This window comes from Microcaecilia unicolor, chromosome 1 (assembly GCF_901765095.1).
Source record: "Microcaecilia unicolor chromosome 1, aMicUni1.1, whole genome shotgun sequence".
NCBI lineage: Eukaryota > Metazoa > Chordata > Amphibia > Gymnophiona > Siphonopidae > Microcaecilia > Microcaecilia unicolor.
The window spans coordinates 388,628,293-388,648,410 of record NC_044031.1 but is presented as its reverse complement, the minus strand read 5'-3'; the positions used below and the strand labels follow the sequence as shown (position 1 = coordinate 388,648,410).

The 20,118-nt window shown below is 42.7% G+C and overlaps 1 protein-coding gene across 2 annotated transcripts in view; it reads left to right on the top strand.

Annotated features, from left to right (window-relative positions):
• The window catches only part of JOSD1 (Josephin domain containing 1), a 53,469-nt gene extending 34,560 nt beyond the window's left edge, over positions 1 to 18,909 (top strand). For both annotated transcript variants that reach the window (XM_030210823.1, XM_030210820.1), the window contains exon 5: positions 18,091 to 18,909. In XM_030210823.1, the coding sequence (XP_030066683.1) occupies positions 18,091 to 18,190 (100 nt within the window). In that variant the 3' untranslated portion in view covers positions 18,191 to 18,909. The remainder of the gene's footprint in view (positions 1 to 18,090) is intronic.
• The last annotated feature ends 1,209 nt before the right edge of the window (positions 18,910 to 20,118 follow it).

Sequence of the window (20,118 nt, the reverse complement as noted above, 5' to 3'; positions counted from 1 at the left end):
AGCTAATCTAATATCAGGTTCAGAAGTGGTGGAGAATATGTTGGAGCCACTTCAGTTTCTGTTGATCTACCAGAACTGAGTCAATCATGTATTATAACTCTGGAATTTGTCCGATCTTCATTGGTAAGACTTAATACTTCTATTAATTCTTGTGTAAGAGATGTTTCTGTAGTGGCAAAGAATGTTGAAAGACTGGCTTAGTCAGTGTGACGAGAGCAGGAATACAGAATTGAGTGGAGTTGGTTGAAAAATATATTGTGTACATTAAAGGAGAGAATGCTGTTATAAGACAGACAGTTGGAGCAATTTGAGAATGGGCACAGGAATCTTAATCTACAGTTTTGAATTTCCCAAAGGTTATGGGGCAAACTCCTGGAGAATTTCAAAAACTCCATATGTGTTTAATCTGGGATATCACCATATAATATCTACTATGCCCAAGGCTGAAGGAGTACTAGAAATGATTAGTAGTAGTACTGTGGAAGATTTAAAAAAAAGTGCTATAATTATATCTCCAGATAATCTGTATTTAACAGCTTTGTTGAAGCAGTCTGTTATAGAAACTGCTAATAGAGCCACTTACAGTTTCTTTTGTTTTCTCAAGATGTAGACCTAATGAAATTCTTCTGTAATTCTCAAGTTTTGTTCTGGGTCAGCATATTTGAGCCTTTCCAGATTTAACAAGAGAATGTCATCAACTTTGGAAATTTTCTTGCTTTATATCAAGATCTTAATTTTTTTTTCTTTTTCCTTTTATTTTCAAATTTCCATGTAAATGCATGGTAAAATCAGGAATTATCTGAGGTACTTTTTTGACCCTGAACGTTTTAAAAACTGTTCTGGACACCAGAAGAGTCATTAGTGCAGCTGTAGCATAACATAAGAATAGCCATACTAGGCCAGACCAATGGTCCATCTAACCCAGTGTACTGCTCATTTTGTTAGCTTCCCTAATTTCTAGAGGGTGTCTGTTAATGCTATGTGGCAGAAATTTCAAGTTCTAAAACTATGGGGAAAAGGGTATGGAGACTAGTTAATAAAGTTTGTTTTTTTTTATTCTGTCTTTATCAATAACCTACAACTCCTGTTTTAAACACCAGTCTTTAAATTGCCAAAGCACAGAGCAAAATAATGTTCATTTACCAGAGGAATGTGCTCTTCTCTCAGAACTTCTCAGATGACATCATCCACATATGAGAATGTATCCCGATTCCTCAGAACACTTTTTCTCATTTGTGCAAACTGTCATAGAGCATATTGTACATGCATGGTATGTGATGTATTGGAATACATGGTCTACAATACATCTTAACTTTAAAATGAAAAATTTGTAAAGGGAGTAGGCAGTTTGTTCTAAAGCAGTAGTTCTCAACCTTTTTTTCAGTCAGGACACACCCAATAGGCAGTGCTTGCATACATGACATGCATCATGCATGACCCTCACAGACCTTTGGTCTGATACAGTATGGACATTCTTGTGAATGCAGAACATGTTTATAGTCATAAGAAACCCCCCCCCCCCCCACAACAGATGCAAGTCATAACTAGCGTATTTTCTCCATAGAAGTTATCAAACAAAAAATATCATGTGAGTTTCTATGTATTATGATTCTCAAGCCGTCTGAGTAATGCAACATAAATGTCTCCACTACCAGGCACATTGTGAAATAATATAAAACCTGAAAATATCGTAATATATATGCAGCAGACCTACCGTGCTACAGTGATATTAATTTCTATGAATCCTTCCTATAAATAGGCAGCACTACAAATATTACATCGGGTCCTAGAACACCAGTACATCTACTACTGGTAAATTAGAACAAGTGGACTGCCACAGAGTTCTACACAGAAACTATTTGCAAACAGAATACCATATCTCAGTCACACCTAAAACATAAATAGAACCTCACCAAATACAAAACAAGGGATCACAAATTAGAAATAAAAATATAAAGACAAAAATAGAACTGGGGAACCCCAAGAAGTCAAGCTAGGCAGGTGCCACAACATAAGAGAAATAAAACAGAAATGAATTTCCAATAAAATGCAGAGAGTTCCGTGATTCACACTTCCCAAAGATAACATATTCCACCTAATAAATTCAAAATAAAACTCCTTTTTTCCCCCTACCTTTGAGATCTAGGCATTTAATTTTTCCAAGAATGTCGGTCCCAGTTTCTTTTTTCTGCTTTCTTGTCTTGTGTTTTGCTCTCTTTCCAGTGGGTGCTGACCATTTGACCTTTCTCCACTTTCTATTTTACTACTACTACTTAACATTTATAAAGCGCTACCAGGGTTATGCAGCGCTGTACAATTTAATACAGAGGACAGGTTTTTGTTTTTTTTTCCATTCCCTCACTTAATCTATCTGACAGGTATCCTCTTTCTCTGTTCTGTCTGCCCACTAAAATTTCACCCTCACTCTTCAGTGCTCCACCTATATTTCACCCACCTATCAACTTTCAATTTCCTCCTCTTACCCTCTAGCTCTCCTACCTTCACCATCCTCCACTCGCTGATCTACTTGAGAACCCCCATGGTCTCTATCACATGGTTCTGCCATGCTAGGCATCTCCCCTCAATCTTCCCTCCTAAACCCTTGTAGCCCAGGATCTCCTCTTTCTCCACCTATACTTGTAGCCCAGCATTGTCCTGTCACACTCACTCCTCTCCTCCACTCCTGTTTTTCTGTCTGTCTTGGAGGGGAAATGAGCTGCAGGAAGCTCAGCCTGGCAGCCATTTGATGCAGCTACACAAATCCTGATACCCTGCTCCTTCCGGGGTTGTGTAGAAGCTTGGTCAGGGCAGTTAGCTGCCTACACAACCTGGGAAGGAGCACAGCATCAAGATTTTGTGTATCTGTATCTCCTCCCTCTCTTGCATCCCCTGCAATCCAACATCTATCTCATGCTTGTGCTCTCCCCCTTTTCTCCCCAGCTGTCCCTATGGTGTGACATCACTTCTGTCCCCCACCCCCTGCAGGTCCTGCACCCCTCTCTCTCTTCCCCTCTTCCTCCACCACTTCCCCATGGGTTAAGCACCTTTCCCTCATTCTCCTTCAGCCAGCTAGCCCACCCCCCCAGGCTGTTAAATATGAGTTGTTTGCCTGCAGGGTTGCGACTTCCTGTTTACATGAAGGCGTCGCCTAGATAGGATTTTACATAGTGCTGGGGAGGAGCCGGCTGTCTTGGTACATGTGGGTAGCAGTGACATAGGAAAATGTTTGAGAGAGGTTCTGAAAGCCAAATTTAGACTCCTAGGTAGAAAGCTCAAATCCAGAACCTCTAGGGTAGCATTTTCTGAAGTGCTACCCGTTCCACGCACAGGGTCCAAGAGACAGGCAGAGCTCTGGAGTCTCAATTCGTGGATGAGATGATGGTGCATGGAGGAGGGTTTTAGATTTGTTAGGAACTGGGAAACATTCTGGGGAAGGGGGAACCTATTCCGAAAGGATGGGCTCCACCTTAACCAGGGTGGGGCCAGGCTGCTGGCATCAGCATTTAAAAAGGAGATAGAGCAGCTTTTAAACTACAACCTTGGGGGAAGGCCGACAGTCACTCAAAAGCGCAAGGGTTGGGATCAGGTAACTTTTAAAGATATCACCAAAACAGGGAAGATAGGGTATCCCGATAGTGAGGTTGCAAAAGAGATCGTAGTAGATCAGGTGTCCTTAAATAAAAATCAGACCATAGCTTTAAATTGGAAGCAGAAAGAGGGCCCCACTATACACAATTGGATAATGAAACTAGGGGTGATATCCTCAATGAAAAAGTTGACTGATCGCTGTTGGGGAAAATATAATTCATCAGCAGATGAATGGGCACACTTGCATGTAATTCTTAATCATTGCACCTGAATAAGGGCTGGGAATGTTAGGAAGGAGCGGGGGGGGGGGGGATTAGGGTTAGGGGGGAGGGGGTCATATATAAATGTAAAACTATTGATGACGGAGTAAAGTGTTAATGTTTAGATCTATGTTATAAGATTGAATGGAGGAGAAATCGAAATTTTGTAATTTTGTTAGCAGTGTTGAATCATCAATAAAAAAATATTTAAAATTAAAAAAAAAAAATCAGACAAAAGATTGCAAATTAATACTGTCAAGTACTGAACATGATTTAAATAGGAACAACAAACATAGTTTGAAATATCTATATGCGAATGCCAGGAGCCTAAGAAATAAGATGGGAAAGTTAGAATATAGTGCATTAAATGAAAATATAGATGTAATAGGCATCTCTGAGACCTAGTGGATGGAGGATAACTAGTGGGACACTGTTATAACGGGGTACAAATTATATCGTAGTGATAGGGTGGATCGAATTGGTGGAGGGGTAGCATTGTATGTTAATGAGAGCCTTGAATCAAATAGATTGAAAGTTCTGCAGGAAACAAAACACATCTTGGAATCCCTATGGATTGAAATTCTATGTGTAAAGGGGAAAAGGATAGTGATAGGATTGTACTACCGTCCGCCTGGCAAGGATGAACAGATGGATTTAGAAATGTTAAAGGAAATTAGGGAAGCAAACTGGGCAACATAATAATAATGGGTGATTTCAATTACCCCAATAATGACTGGGTAAATGTAACATCGAGGCATGCTAAGGAGGTAAAATTCCTTGACGAAATCAAGGACTGCTTTATGGCGCAGCTGGTACAGGAGCTGATGAGAGAAGGAAAAATTCTAGACCTAGTCCTTAGTGGAGCGCATGATCTAGTGCGGGAGGTAATGATAACAGTGATCATAATATCAAATTTCATATTAGCTTTGAAGTAATTGTACACAGGAAATCCAATATGTTAGCGTTTAACTTTAAAAAAAGGAGACTATGATAAAATGAGGAGAACAGTGAAAAAAAAACTTGGAGTCGCTTCGCGGGACAAAAATTTACATCAGGCATAGATGCTGTTCAAAAACACCATCCTGGAAGCCCAGGCCAAATATATTTGGACAGAAGACCAAACAACAGCCAGCATAGTTAAAAAGTGAGGTGAAGGAAGCAATTAGAGCTAAAAGAAAATCCTTCAGAAAATGGAAGAAGGAACCAACTGAAAATAATAAGAAACAGCATAAGGAATGTCAAGTCAAATGCAAAGCGCTGATAAGGAAGGCAAAGAGGGACTTTGAAAAAAAGATTGCGTTGGAGGCAAAAACACATAGTAAAATTTTTTTTAGGTATATTAAAAGCAGGAAGCCAGCAAAATAATCAGTTGGACCGCTAGATGACTGAGGGGTAAAAGTGGCGATCAGGGAAGACAAAGCCATAGTTGAGAGATTAAATTAATTCTTTGCTTCGGTCTTCACCGAGAAGGATTTGGGAGAGATACCGGTGCCAGAAATGGTATTCAAAGCTGACGAGTCAGAGAAACTTAATGAAATTTCTATAGACCTAGAGGATGTAATGGGGCAATTTGACAAACTGAAGAGTAGCAAATCTCCTGGATTGGATGGTATTCATCCCAGAGTACTGATAGAACTGAAAAATGAACTTGCAGAACTATTGTTATTATTATGTAATTTATCCTTTAGTAGAGAGGTGTGGTAACCATGTTAGTCCACTTTTAAAGGTAATCAATAGAAATAAAACATGGAAAAGAAAATAAGATGATACCTTTTTTATTAGTAAAAAAGGTATCATCTTATTTTCTTTTCCATGTTTTATTTTGTCTAATTTATCCTTAAAATCAAGTGTGGTACCGGAATATTGTAGGGTGACCAGTGTAACGCCGATTTTTAAAAAAGGTTCCAGAGTAGATCCAGGAAATTATAGACCGGTGAGTCGTACATCGGTGCCGGGCAGAATGGTAGAGACTGTTATAAAGAACAAAATTACAGAGCATATTCAAAAGCATGGATTAATGAGACAAAGCCAACATGGATTTAGTGAAGGGAAATCTTGCCTCACCAATCTATTACATTTCTTTGAAGGGGTGAACAAACATGTGGATAAAGGTGAGCCGGTTGATATTGTGTATTTGGATTATCAGAAAGTGTTTGAGAGAGTACCTCATGAAAGACTCCAGAGGAAATTGGAGAGTTATGGGTTAGGAGGTAGTGTCCTATTGTGGATTAAAAACTGGTGAAAGGATAAAAAACAGAGAGTAGGGTTAAATGGTCTGATTCTCAATGGAGAAGGGTAGTTAGTGGAGTTCCCCAGGGGTCTGTGCTGGGACCGCTGTTTTTTAACGTATTTCTAAATTACCTAGAGATGGGGGTAACTAGTGAGGTAATTAAATTTGCTGACGACACAAAGTTATTCAAAGTAGTTAAATCGCAAGAGGATTGTGAAAAATTACAGGAGGATCTTACGAGTCTGGTTGTCTAAATGGCAGATGACATTTAATGTGAGCAAGTTCAAAGTGATGCATGTGGGAAAGAGGAACCTGAATTATAGCTATGTCATGCAAGGTTCCACGTTAGGAATCACCAACTAAGAAAGGGATCTAGGTGTCGTCGATGATACGTTGAAACCTTCTGCTCAGTGTGCTGCTACGGCAAAGAAAGCAAATAGAATGTTAGGTATTATTAGGAAAGGAATTGAAAACAAAATGAGGATGTTATAATGCCTTTGTATAGCTCCATGGTGCGACCGCACCTCAAATATTGTGTTCAATTCTGGTTGCCGCATCGTAAAAAAGATAGTGGAATTAGAAAAGGTGCAGAGAAGGGTGACGAAAATGATAAATGGAATGGGACGACTTCCCTATGAGGAAAAGCTAAAGCGGCTGGGGCTCTTCAGCTTGGAGTAAAGACAGCTGAGGGGGGATATGATAGAGGTCTATAAAATAATGAGTGGAGTGGAACAGGTAGATGTGAAGCGTCTGTTTACGCTTTCCAAAAATACTAGGACTAGGGGGCATGCGATGAAGCTACAATGTAGTAAATTTAAAATGAATCGGAGACATTTTTTCTTCACTCAACGTGTACTTGAACTCTGGAATTCGTTGCTAGAGAATGTGGTAAAGGCAGTTAGCTTAGCAGAGTTTAAAAAAGGTTTTGACGGCTTCCTAAAGGAAAAGTCCATAGACCATTATTAAATTGGACTTGGGGAAAATATTTCTGGGATAAGCAGCATATAATGTTCTGTACTTTTTTGGGGGATCTTGCCAGGTATGTGACCTGGATTGGCCACTGTTGGAAACAGGATGCTGGGCTTGATGGACCTTTGGTCTGTTCCAGTATGGCAGTACTTATGAGTTCTGGCCCTGCAACACACCAGTTGAGAGCTGCTGCTCTAAAGGCAATCATAGTGGCATTACAGTACTGGGATAGCAGAGGAACCTCCAGCCTACTGGAACTGGCGAAATATGCTTCATTCACTTATGATGATGGAATGACAGGAAACATTAAGGTCTTCAAAGAGAAAAGTTTCCTTGCCATTTATAGGAGAATTATATAGATACTCTAGTACTGTGGGCAGAAAGTTTAGTCCTAAACAGCATCAAAGGTGAGGAGGCTTAGGATTTTCCTCTTATTTTATTTATTTATTTGAGACATTTGTTTTGTTCCCCTTCATTTATCATTTAAGAGCAGTTTACAACAATACAATAATGTTAACCATCAACCAAACCTGTAATGGGAACACAATAGAAGGGGATACTGGACAATAAGACATTAGAAAACTGTGAAACAGAAGAGATAAAACAGGACTCTGCATGCGAGTTCCTCTAAGTGACATCAAAATCTATAGATCAGCAAAATAAAATATTTAATTAGTTCTCTGTTTTAAAAGCTTATCTAAACAACTGTTTTTAATCCTGGCTTAAATTTCTTGTATGATCTTCCTTGCATAGCTATGAGGGAAGAGAATTCCATAATGTTGGAGCCACACAATTAAATGCAGTATGATGAGAAGAATCTAGCCAATATCTCTTGTGCGATGGCACTACCAGGTTGGTTCAGGAGAACTATCTCGAGGCACAGGATGACTGATAGGGAATCAGCAAGGAATGCATGTATAATAAGCTCTATGAGCCATTATCTAGATCATATTTAAGATATTTTCTCTCACCCAGTGGCTTAAATTTCTTGTATGATCTTCCTTGCATAGCTATGAGGGAAGAGAATTTCATAATGTTGGAGCCACACAATTAAATGCAGTATGATGAGAAGAATCTAGCACTCCACTACTCACTTTTCCCTCATCCGAACGAATTCCATTAACCACCACCCTCTGGCGTCTGTCCGTCAACCAGTTCACCACTTCGGGTCCTATCTTCAACCTGTCAAGTTTATTCAAGAGCCTCCTTTGGGGAACTGTGTCAAAAGCTTTGCTGAAATCTAAGTAGATTACGTCTATAGCATGTCCCTGATTCAACTCCGGTCACCCAGTCAAAGAATTCAATGAGATTCATTTGGCATGATTTACCTTTGGTAAAACCATGTTGTCTCGGATCTTGCAACTTATTGGCTTCCAGGAAATTCACTATCCTTTCCTTCAGCATTGCTTCCATTACTTTTCCAATAACCGAAGTGAGGCTTACCGGCCTGTAGTTTCCAGCTTCTTCCCTATCACCACTTTTGTGAAGAGGGACTAAGTCCGCCGTTCTCCAATCCCACGGTACTTCTCCCATCACCAAGGATTTATTAAACAAATCTTTAAGAGAACCCACCAGAACCTCTCTGAGCTTTCTCAATATCCTGGGGTGGATCCCGTCCGGTTCCATGGCTTTGTCCACCTTTAGATTTTCAAGTTGTTCATACATATTCTTCAGTGAACAGTGCTCTATCCACTCCATTCTCATTTGTGCTTTTGCCAGTCAATTGTGGTCCTTCTCCAGGATTTTCTTCAGTGAAAACAGAACAAAAGTATCTATTTAGCAAATTTGCTTTTTCTTCATCATTATCTACATAGCAGTTTGCAGCATCTTTCAGTCTCACAATTCCCTTTTTAGTCTTCCTCCTTTCACTAATATACCTGAAGAAATTTTTGTCACCCCTCCTTACATTTCTAGCCATTTGTTCTTCCGCTTGCGCTTTCGCCAGACGTATCTCTCTCTTGGCTTCTTTCAGTTTCATCCGGTATTCCTCCCTGTGTTCCTCTTCTTGAGTTTTTCTGTATTTTAGGAACGCCAACTCTTTAGCCTTTATTTTCTCATCCATTTGCTTGGAGAACCATATCGGGTTCCTTTTTCTCTTGCTTTTATTTACTCTCCTTACATAAAGGTTTGTGGCCCTATTTATAGCTTCTTTCAGCCTGGACCACTGTCCTTCCACTTCTTGTTCGCCCTCCCAGCCCATCAGCTCCTTCCTCAGGTATTCCCCCATTTTACTAAAGTCAGCATGCTTGAAATCCAGGACTTTGAGTTTTGAGTGGCCGCCCTCCACTTCAGCTGTCATATCAAACCATACTGTTTGATGGTCACTGCTGCCCAGGTGGGCACTCACTCGGACATTTGACACACTATCCCCATTTGTGAGCACTAGATCCAGAGTCACTCCCTCCCTCGTGGGTTCCGTCACCATTTGACTGAGCAGAACACTTTGAAAAGCATGCACGATCTCTCTACTTCTTTTCGATTCCACTGATGGAACCTTCCAGTCTACATCCGGCAGATTGAAATCTCCCAGCAACAGCACCTCTCTCTTTTTTCCCAACTTTCAAATATCTGAGAGCAGATCTTTATCTAGTTCCTCCAATTGTGTCGGGGGTCTGTAGACAACACCCACATGGACAGAGGTTCTATCATCTCTTTTTAGGGTGATCCATATTGCTTCTTCCTTTCCCCAGGTCCCTGTCATTTCAGTCGCTGCGATATCCTTTCTCACATACAGAGCTACTCCTCCACCTTTATGACCATCTCTATCCTTCCTAAATAGATTATAGCTTGGTATGTTTGAATGGGAACCATTGAGCCACGTCTCCATGATTGCAACAACGTCTAAGTCTGCCTCCAACATTAGGGCTTGAAGGTCATGAACTTTATTGCTTAGACTGCGAGCATTTGTGGTCATCGCTTTCCATCTACATTTCCTGGTATGTGTTTCAACATATGACATAATTGATTGTAGCCTCTTTAATCGTGAGTCTACATTCAGGCAGTTTTTATTTGTATAAGGACATATTTACTGCAGCAGCAGTTTTCCTCCATCTGTGCGATGAAGCCAAGTCCTTTGTAAACCACACACTATTTGTAGAGGGGGTGGTTTTAAGTCTTTGGGGCCATCTTGTCTAAAACTTGAGTTAAGGTTTTATACCAAGATTCCACCTTAAGTGACAAATCTTCTAGTGATTGAGATGAGGCCAAAACACATGATGGCAAATTCATTTCAATCAATTGCTAAAATATTTTTATAGGAATATTTAGGTATTTGTCAACATACATGTGCAAATTCGATCCTATATTTTATGTTTAAATCATTTTTATTAGAACTACAACATTCAGACCATCATCATCACATAAATTTCTGTGTGTATAATACAGCCTGTTGCATTGCAGTCAATGTATACAATACAAATACATATCCAATGTTTTTTTGCTTTTTGCTATTTTAATCCCACCCACAATGTCAAGATATCCCTTAACCCCATGCTCGCCCCTGTATGTTCCCTCCCCCCCTCCGACCTTCCCCCCTCCCCCCCTTCCTGTATGCATATATCTTATACGTGAGCTCATCCATTCTCCGACGAACCCCAGGGCAGTCCATTTATCACTTGGCTACGTGCCCGGGGCGATATCTTGTTTATGTATTTCCCCCAGGCGCTTAAGAACCGCATCTGTCGCTTTGGTTTCAGCCGTGCCCTCCTTGCTTCCCAAAGCATTAGTTGATGCAGCCTGTTCCTCCAATACCAATGAGAGGGAGGCACGTCCGCCACCCAGTGGTTGAGAATGCATTTTTTTTCCCCACTATGCATGCTTTACTCATAAACACCCGTTCCCCTTGAGTACCTACCCCCCACTGCCAGGGGATGCCCAGTAACATTTTTGCAAAGGTGAGAGCAACCGGATACCCTAGCACCTCTCCCATGTACAGTGGGGGAAATAAGTATTTGATCCCTTGCTGATTTTGTAAGTTTGCCCACTGACCAAGACATGAGCAGCCCATAATTGAAGGGTAGGTTATTGGTAACAGTGAGAGATAGCACATCACAAATTAAATCCGGAAAATCACATTGTGGAAAGTATATGAATTTATTTGCATTCTGCAGAGGGAAATAAGTATTTGATCCCCCACCAACCAGTAAGAGATCTGGCCCCTACAGACCAGGTAGATGCTCCAAATCAACTCGTTACCTGCATGACAGACAGCTGTCGGCAATGGTCACCTGTATGAAAGACACCTGTCCACAGACTCAGTGAATCAGTCAGACTCTAACCTCTACAAAATGGCCAAGAGCAAGGAGCTGTCTAAGGATGTCAGGGACAAGATCATACACCTGCACAAGGCTGGAATGGGCTACAAAACCATCAGTAAGACGCTGGGCGAGAAGGAGACAACTGTTGGTGCCATAGTAAGAAAATGGAAGAAGTACAAAATGACTGTCAATCGACAAAGATCTGGGGCTCCACGCAAAATCTCACCTCGTGGGGTATCCTTGATCATGAGGAAGGTTAGAAATCAGCCTACAACTACAAGGGGGAACTTGTCAATGATCTCAAGGCAGCTGGGACCACTGTCACCACGAAAACCATTGGTAACACATTACGACATAACGGATTGCAATCCTGCAGTGCCCGCAAGGTCCCCCTGCTCCGGAAGGCACATGTGAAGGCCCGTCTGAAGTTTGCCAGTGAACACCTGGATGATGCCGAGAGTGATTGGGAGAAGGTGCTGTGGTCAGATGAGACAAAAATTGAGCTCTTTGGCATGAACTCAACTCGCCGTGTTTGGAGGAAGAGAAATGCTGCCTATGACCCAAAGAACACCGTCCCCACTGTCAAGCATGGAGGTGGAAATGTTATGTTTTGGGAGTGTTTCTCTGCTAAGGGCACAGGACTACTTCACCGCATCAATGGGAGAATGGATGGGGCCATGTACCGTACAATTCTGAGTGACAACCTCCTTCCCTCCGCCAGGGCCTTAAAAATGGGTCGTGGCTGGGTCTTCCAGCACGACAATGACCCAAAACATACAGCCAAGGCAACAAAGGAGTGGCTCAGGAAGAAGCACATTAGGGTCATGGAGTGGCCTAGCCAGTCACCAGACCTTAATCCCATTGAAAACTTATGGAGGGAGCTGAAGCTGCGAGTTGCCAAGCGACAGCCCAGAACTCTTAATGATTTAGAGATGATCTACAAAGAGGAGTGGACCAAAATTCCTCCTGACATGTGTGCAAACCTCATCATCAACTACAGAAGACGTCTGACCGCTGTGCTTGCCAACAAGGGTTTTGCCACCAAGTATTAGGTCTTGTTTGCCAGAGGGATTAAATACTTATTTCCCTCTGCAGAATGCAAATAAATTCATATACTTTCCACAATGTGATTTTCCGGATTTAATTTGTGATGTGCTATCTCTCACTGTTACCAATAACCTACCCTTCAATTATGGGCTGCTCATGTCTTTGTCAGTGGGCAAACTTACAAAATCAGCAAGGGATCAAATACTTATTTCCCCCACTGTAATTACCCAGTCTCCACCAAAAGGCTTTAAGAGTTCTACACTGCCATAGGCAATGTGCCAAAGTTGCATTGTTCTGTTTACGTTTCAGGCAACTGTCCGAAGGCACTACTTTAGCATGGCAAAGCCCGTCTGGGAGAGAAGTACGCTCTATGTAGGATTCTATACTGGCACTCTTGTAATTCTGCACTGTGAACCACCTTCGGTATGCCCATCAGTGCTTGTTTTATGTGACGCTCAGAAATTTGTTACTGTACTTCCGCACTCCACCTCGTTGCCACCTCTGATACCTGCCTTTCTGGTTGCCCCTTCTCCAGTTCCCTGCGGAACCATGAGACCGAGACCTGGCCCAATGCATCGCCCTCCATAAATTCCCTGAGCTGTCTCCCAAATCTGAGGGACAGCCCCCTCCTTTGCTAGGCTATGCACATAATGTGTTAATTGATGATAGGCCAGAAGCTCCGCCAATCCCCCCGAACATCTTTGTTGGAAGTCCGCCAGTGAGATCAAGGTACCATCCTCTTGAAGGAAGCTCTCTATTAGCTCTACGCCCTGTTCCAGCAATTTGTGGAACACTGCATTTTCCCTGCCTGGGGTGAAATCATCATTCCCAGCTATTGAAAGGAATACACTGGAAGTTGGGTCCTGTCCCCACCTTTGCAACAGCTCCCGTCACATATACCACAACGGCCCCAGCAGCATACTTTCTCTAAGTCTGACAGGCAACTGTCCTTTCCGCTTAACATGTAATAAATTGTTCAGATGCCACAGACAGAAATACGCCCTCTCCATTCCCATATTCGTGTATGTGGTCGTGCCCAGGATCCAATCCCGCAGATGTCGCAGGAGGCATGCCTGGTTGTATGCCCGCATATCTGGCTGTCCTAGCCCCCCCCCCCCCCTCCAGTTCCCTAATAGGTATTGCCAGTTCATCTTGGGTTTCTTGCCGGCCCAACAAAACTTCATCACTATTCTTCTGAGTGCCCCCAGTTCCCGCCTTGCCAACCTGAGAGGTAGAACCTGTAGTACGTAGAGCCAGCGCGGGAATACTATCATACAGAACAGCTGTATCCGTCCCGCTAGCGACACAGGGAACATAGACCATCTTGCCAATTGCTCTTTTGTGTCATTTAGCAATTTAGCAACATTGAGATCATAAATCTTCCTGGTATCCATTGGAAGTTGTATTCCCAGATATCTAAAAGACCCCTGCGCCCATCTCAAAGGAAACCCATCCCCCCACTCCTTTTGGAGCTCTTCAGAACTGGCTAGGGCCTCTGACTTCAAGAGATTCAGCCGAAACCCCGAAAAGTCCCCATACTCCTCTAAGCTTTCCATAAGATATGTCAGGGAGCGCTTCGGGTCTGTGATTAGCACCAACAGATCATCCGCAAATGCAGCTGTCTTGAAGGTATGTTCTCGAATCGCCACCCCTCGGATATCCACATTATTTTGGATCTCTCTCAAAAGGGGGTCTAGCGCTAGGATAAATAAAAGCGGTGACAATGGACAACCTTGTCTTGTACCTCTCCCTATTGGGAACCAGTCAGACTGCAGACCATTCGCATATATCTGCGCCTGAGGGGCTGCATACAGTGTTCTCACCGCCCTCTCGAATGAACCTGTGATACCATAAGCCCGCAGTACTCCAAACAGATAGCTCCAGTCCACTCTGTCGAACACTTTCTTAGCGTCGAAGCTTATGAGCAAAGCCGGGGTCTGTTCTGTTCTAACTCTCTCTAACGCGACCCATATCCGCCTCATGTGCTTAGCTATCACCGTCCCACAGGTAAATCCCACTTGAAAGTCCATGACCAAGGTTGGTAGGTACTTCGCTAAGCGATTTGCCAAGATCTTTGCCAGGAATTTTAACTCAACGTTCAGCAGTTAAATTGGTCTGTACGAGTCCGGTCTATCTTCTGGTTTACCTGCCTTTGGTAGCACACTGATTTGTGCTCTATTAAGATGCTGTGGCATCTGCCCCTGCTGGATGGCTACATTAAATACCTCCGTGAGCGGGCCAGGAACCTCCCACTTTTGTTGGCAAACCTGTATAACTGGTACTTATAATATATGTTCGCTTTCTGGGTCCTCTCCTGCAGAAGTTCATTTAGGGTCTGTTGTGTCTCCAACAGTCGCCTTCGCGTTCCCAAATCATGACCCTGGCCGTACTTCTTTCTCAATGCCACCACCTGCCTCTCCAATCTATACACCTCCCTATTCCTTGCTCTCTTTTTGAAGGCCAGATAAGAAATGATGTCCCCCGTGAGGACAACCTTTCTCCCAAAAGAGAACTGGGTCTGACCTATGTTGTTCATTGTGAGAACTATACTCTTTCCATTTCTCCACCAGGAAAGGCATAAATTGAGCATCCCGATACAGATATGCGGGAAAGCACCAGGTCCCCAATGTGGGTCTCCCCCCTCCCAGCTGGATCGGCGTTCTCACCCAAGCTTGATTAGAAACCATGATTGGTCCTATCTGAGCTTCCTCCACTTTAGTGATAAGCTCCCTTGAAAGCATTATATAGTCTATTCTAGACAGTGTGTGGTGAGCTCTGGAAAGGTGTGTAAAGTCTTTATCGGGTGTAAAATTCTCCATACATCTACCAGCTCTAATGTGTCACATAATCTAGAGGTACCTCTCTCCCTTCTGGCCAACTCCTTCCCTGTTGGTTTAGATCTATCCCACAGTGGGTCCATCATTCAAGTCCCCTCCCACCACAAGTGGTATTTCACCCATTGCATGGATTTTGCGAATAAGCTGCGTGACAAACTGCTTGTCATAAGTATTTGGAGCGTATATGTTGCACAGCAATAAGGGACTGAAGCGAGGACGTACCTTCCCCCTGGGTCAGCCACCACTCTTTTGACCTCCACGTTGAGGTTTTTCCTAATTAAGATCACTACTCCTCCCTTTTTTTAACCGCTGATGCTTCATATAATTCCCCCACCCACCAGGTTTTCAGCTTATTGTGTTCTTCCCGTGTAAGATGTGTTTCTTGCAAAAATGCTATGGACACTTTCTTATCATTCAATGCTTTCAATATTTTCTGTCTCTTGACCGGAGAGGATATACCCCCCACATTCCATGTTATTATCTGTAAGGTTGTCATGTCACACCTCTCTCTGTATTGCACCACTCCACTACATGTCTTCTTCCCTGCAATATGCACCAAGAGTGTCCCAGCCCCACCCTCTCAGCCCGATATAGGTTCCTCTTCAGCCTTATTCGGCCTACCCTCAAGTCCCTTCTCAATCTCACCAAACCCCAACAGACATATAGGAAGTTCCCCTCCCTCCCCCCCCCCCCCCTCTGTTCCCGCTTTCCACCCACTCATGCCTCTAGGCGTAACTTCCTACTTTACCGAAGCTAGGGCGCCTCTAAAACTCTTGACTATCCAAACCCCTCATGTTCTTCCTGACACCCCTATGCTCACCAGACCTTTGGCTTAAAATTAAGTCCAGTATAGAGGTCCATTCTTTTTATGTCCTTCGTAAGGGACCTTTGTTCTTCCCGGATTAGCACCTTGGTGTATCTGGATTCTGCGCCCGGTGATCCATGCTCCAGCCGACAACTGGTCCAGCTGCAAACTTGCATTAACCAGACAACAACTCACAGCTTCTTTAGAAACTTCCTTCATTGTGCCCTTGAGGCTCCAAACTCTCCACTCTCCGCACCAGTTTATCTCCGCTGTAACTTTTAACTTATAATCCAACAATGCAAAGTAAAAGTCTCTATGCCCACCATTATTGCTCTGTTGAGTTTTGCTCCATTCAGTTAGCTTCCTCTTAGGTCTCAACCTTCGCGGCCTGTGGCAAGCATCCTCTCAACGTATGTATTTGCCTCCTCCACCTTCTCAAAATACACTGCCTGCCCGTTTTCCATCAGTTTGAGCTTGGCCGGGTACAGAAGGCTAAATCTGTATTTAAGTCCAAACAACTTCGTACATAATGGCGCAAAATTTTCCGTGCCGCAGACACTGCTGTGGAATAGTCTTGAAAGCATAATATTTTTTTTGCCTTTGTATTCAAGGTGTTTCCCAGTGCGCAGTTCCTGGAGAATAAGCATTTTGTGGGCATAATTTAAAATCTTGAATATTACCACTCTGGGTCGTCCCGCGTCGTCTCTTCTCTGGCCGAGCCTGTGCGCTCTTTCAACCCTCAACGCTGTCGACATCTCCTTGTTTCCAAGCGCTTCCGGCAACCATTTTTCTAAGCATGTGCTTAGATTCCACTCGGGCAACGCTTCAGGCAGCCCCACGAGGCGAAGATTATTCCTCCTCGAGCGGTTCTCGAGGTCGTCGAGCTTCGCCTCCACCTCCGCAAGGTGCGCCCGGATTCTTGGCTGCTTCTCTGAGACTTTAAGTAAATCTTCTTCCGCCTGCCCGACACACTGCTGTACCACCTGCAATTCATTAATCAGCTGCGTATTTCTCTCGGTCAGCCCTTCAAGCTTGTCCAAAATGAGCTGGAGCTTGACTCCCACCGCCTGTTCTACCGCTGCCTTTACTTCCTCGGTAATCTCTGCCGCCCATAGCAAACTGGGCGATGGCAACGCTGGCGGTCTTATCCGCCATTTTGTCCGCGGCGCGGGTTTTTTCTTTGAGCTGCTTCCGAGCTGTTTTTACTGCCATCCGCTCCGACTCGAGCTCCGCGTATTTCAAAAAACGTTCGCGGTGTGCCCCCTTCAAGTTCTGTGGCACTTATTCAATGGTTAGGCTGCTACTAGTGCTGATTTGTACTGGCGCCCCGGAGCTGCTCTTCCTCACAGCTCCATGCCCCCACCGGAAGTCCTCGATCCTATATTTTAAAAGAAAATGATCTGTCCAGAGTATCAGAATAATAGAGGAATCATACACCTTTAACTGTGCATTGATAGCCACTATATCTAAGCAGTGGCCATCACAATATGTAGCCTGAGTAAATTGTAAAGAGAACCTTAATGAATCTAGTAAAGTTTTGGTCAAGTTCTGTGGGTATAACTATCTAAATTAAAATTCAAGAAGATTATATGCTTAACATGTCAAGAAATGACATATTAGAGCAAGGTGCTTGGTAAAAGAGAATACAATGGCGTTCTGAACTAGTTATATGTAATACTAATGTTTCTTGATCTCTGTTGGTAACAGATTGGGATGAAGAAGTAGAGTTAAATATTTCCTGGAGAGTGTGTGTAAAGTCCCCTGCTTTTTCCTTGGGTGTAGGGGACATGAGGGGATAGGGAAGGTATGATGGAGAGTACATATGAATAGAGGGAGCTACAGGAGCTTGGGCTTCCTTTATATAGAGTGAAGGAATTGTTTGACAGGGAAGGGGGGGGGGGAGACTTTTTTTGGGAGAAAATTATGTTCTAAGGTAAGCTATACAATTTTGACAACATGCTAGTTATTGTTGAAATTGGATTATGCTTTGTATTAGTTGTATCTTCTTTGCCAGTTTAGAAATAAACAGATTTAAAACAAAAAGAAAAATGTTTCCATATTCCTGTTTCCTTATTCCTTTTTGTCTGGTCTCTTACAGGAAATTTTTAAAATACCAGCTTAGAGGAAAGAACTGTGAACTCTTATTGGTTGTCCCTGAAGAGGTGGCAGTTCACCAGCGCTGGAGGACCGATGTATGATTAGTTTCAGTTGAAATGTGGACAGTGGTTGTTCAGTATGCTCTCTGACTTCAGGTTCTTTCTCTTCTACATGTGCACATTTACTGGGCAAGATCACCTTTTTCCCTTACCACTTGCATGGAAGAGACCTATCTGCACTTGTTAAGTGTCACTCCAAATCTCTTTGGGAAGAGGTGGTTTGTCCTTGTGTTGGTGCTCTAACATGTTGTATTTGGTGGAATAACTTCAGCTAGATCATGGACCAGTGGGGATCAGCTCCAGATGGAGGGAATCCATGTTACCACAACAATGATTTTCATAACAGAATGACACTTATTAGGTTGTACATAACGATGCATTGTATTTGATGTCCCACTCCAATAAATACCTTGTGGGGCTTATAATCCTGCTTAACAAATACAAAATGTATATCCCGTCCCTCAAACATCTTAGAGCCACACAGTCTGCAAAATATTTAATCAAACTTCAGTCCTTATTTAATTTTTTTGTCCTCTTTGTTGATGGTGGAAGAGTTTGGATATGTATACCAGAAACACTTTACTGTCAGCCTTTTTTCTTCCGCTGGAATTCATAGTCATTCAGTAGAAGATCTGCCTGTTCTTTCTACACAAGTGAATGGTTAATACATTGATCTGTGACAAAGTGTAAGGAATCCGGTTGACTGAGCAGTCTACAGTAGTTTCAGGCATACACAGTATATCCAGTAGCCATAATTGGGGGGGGGGGGGAAATACTGAAAATGGAATGGAGAGTTAAATGTGGTGGATAGATGAAGTGTTTTAGTGGAAAAACTCTTGTGTCCTTTTGTTTCACATCTGTATGTGTTGTCTGATCTGTTGATGAGGTCTTGCTACTAACTGGTTGCTTGACCTTGTGTTGAAGAAAGAAGACTCTGCTAAGGCCCCATATTCTGCATCGCAAAAAAAAAAAAAAAAAAAGCTAGTTCTTTTACCTATTCTAGTGTGTATAATCCAAAGGAAGGGGAATCTCAGGAAATGTTCATGAACAGACAGATGTGAAGATAGATATATCTATCTTGTGTATTAAACATTTTTTAATCCATAATAATGTCTTTCCTGAAGAGGCATTGAACTTGTTCAGAGCTACATAACTTTTGTATGTCAGTTTTTTTAGATTTTGATGGATTGGACATTAAGAGTAAGGAAAAGCAGTCCCATAGCAGCCCTCAGAAGTGTTGATCAGGTTTAGGGAATGCTGAAAAGCAGATTTTACTAGGGAAGGTTGGTGGTATTCCCTCTTCAAATGCATGTTTAGAGTTTGTGTTGTACGGATAAGAGGGTTTTACTTGGCACCTTATGCATTTTAGAAGTACTTCCCCTTCATTGTGGATGGAATAGAGCCCCTTTGCTATACAGTGAATGTGGGCTGAGAATATGCACTACATTTTGTTTTTTCTACAGCCTCATCAAGGTAGTGGTTGACACTAGGAAGTAAAGGCTTCACAGAATCATCAATTTAGGGTTAATAGGTAAAGGTGCAATGAGACATCGAAACAAGTCTTATAGATGCTGATTTGACAGTTGTGATGCCCCTTATAAAAGCATCAACTTATGGTAAATTGAGCAATAAAATAATTTCCTCATATTGAAGTATGAGAAATGCAGGACTATTTTGCAGGATTTGGAGAAGGTGAGGGAGAAGTTGTGGTTGCAGCCAGGTAGTGAGAAGCTGCTTGTGTGATGTCTGTTGGTTTTGAGTGTCTAGACCAGTGGTTCTCAAACCTGGTCCTGGAGGCAACCCAGCTAGTCAGAATATCCACAATGACTATTCTTGAGAGAGATTGCATGCACTGCCTCCACGGTATGGTGTACCTCCAGGACCAGGTTTGGGAACCACTGATCTAGACAGAACTTAAAAGCCAGGGCTGGTGTTTTATACATACTGGGGCACACTGCAGAAATTTTGGA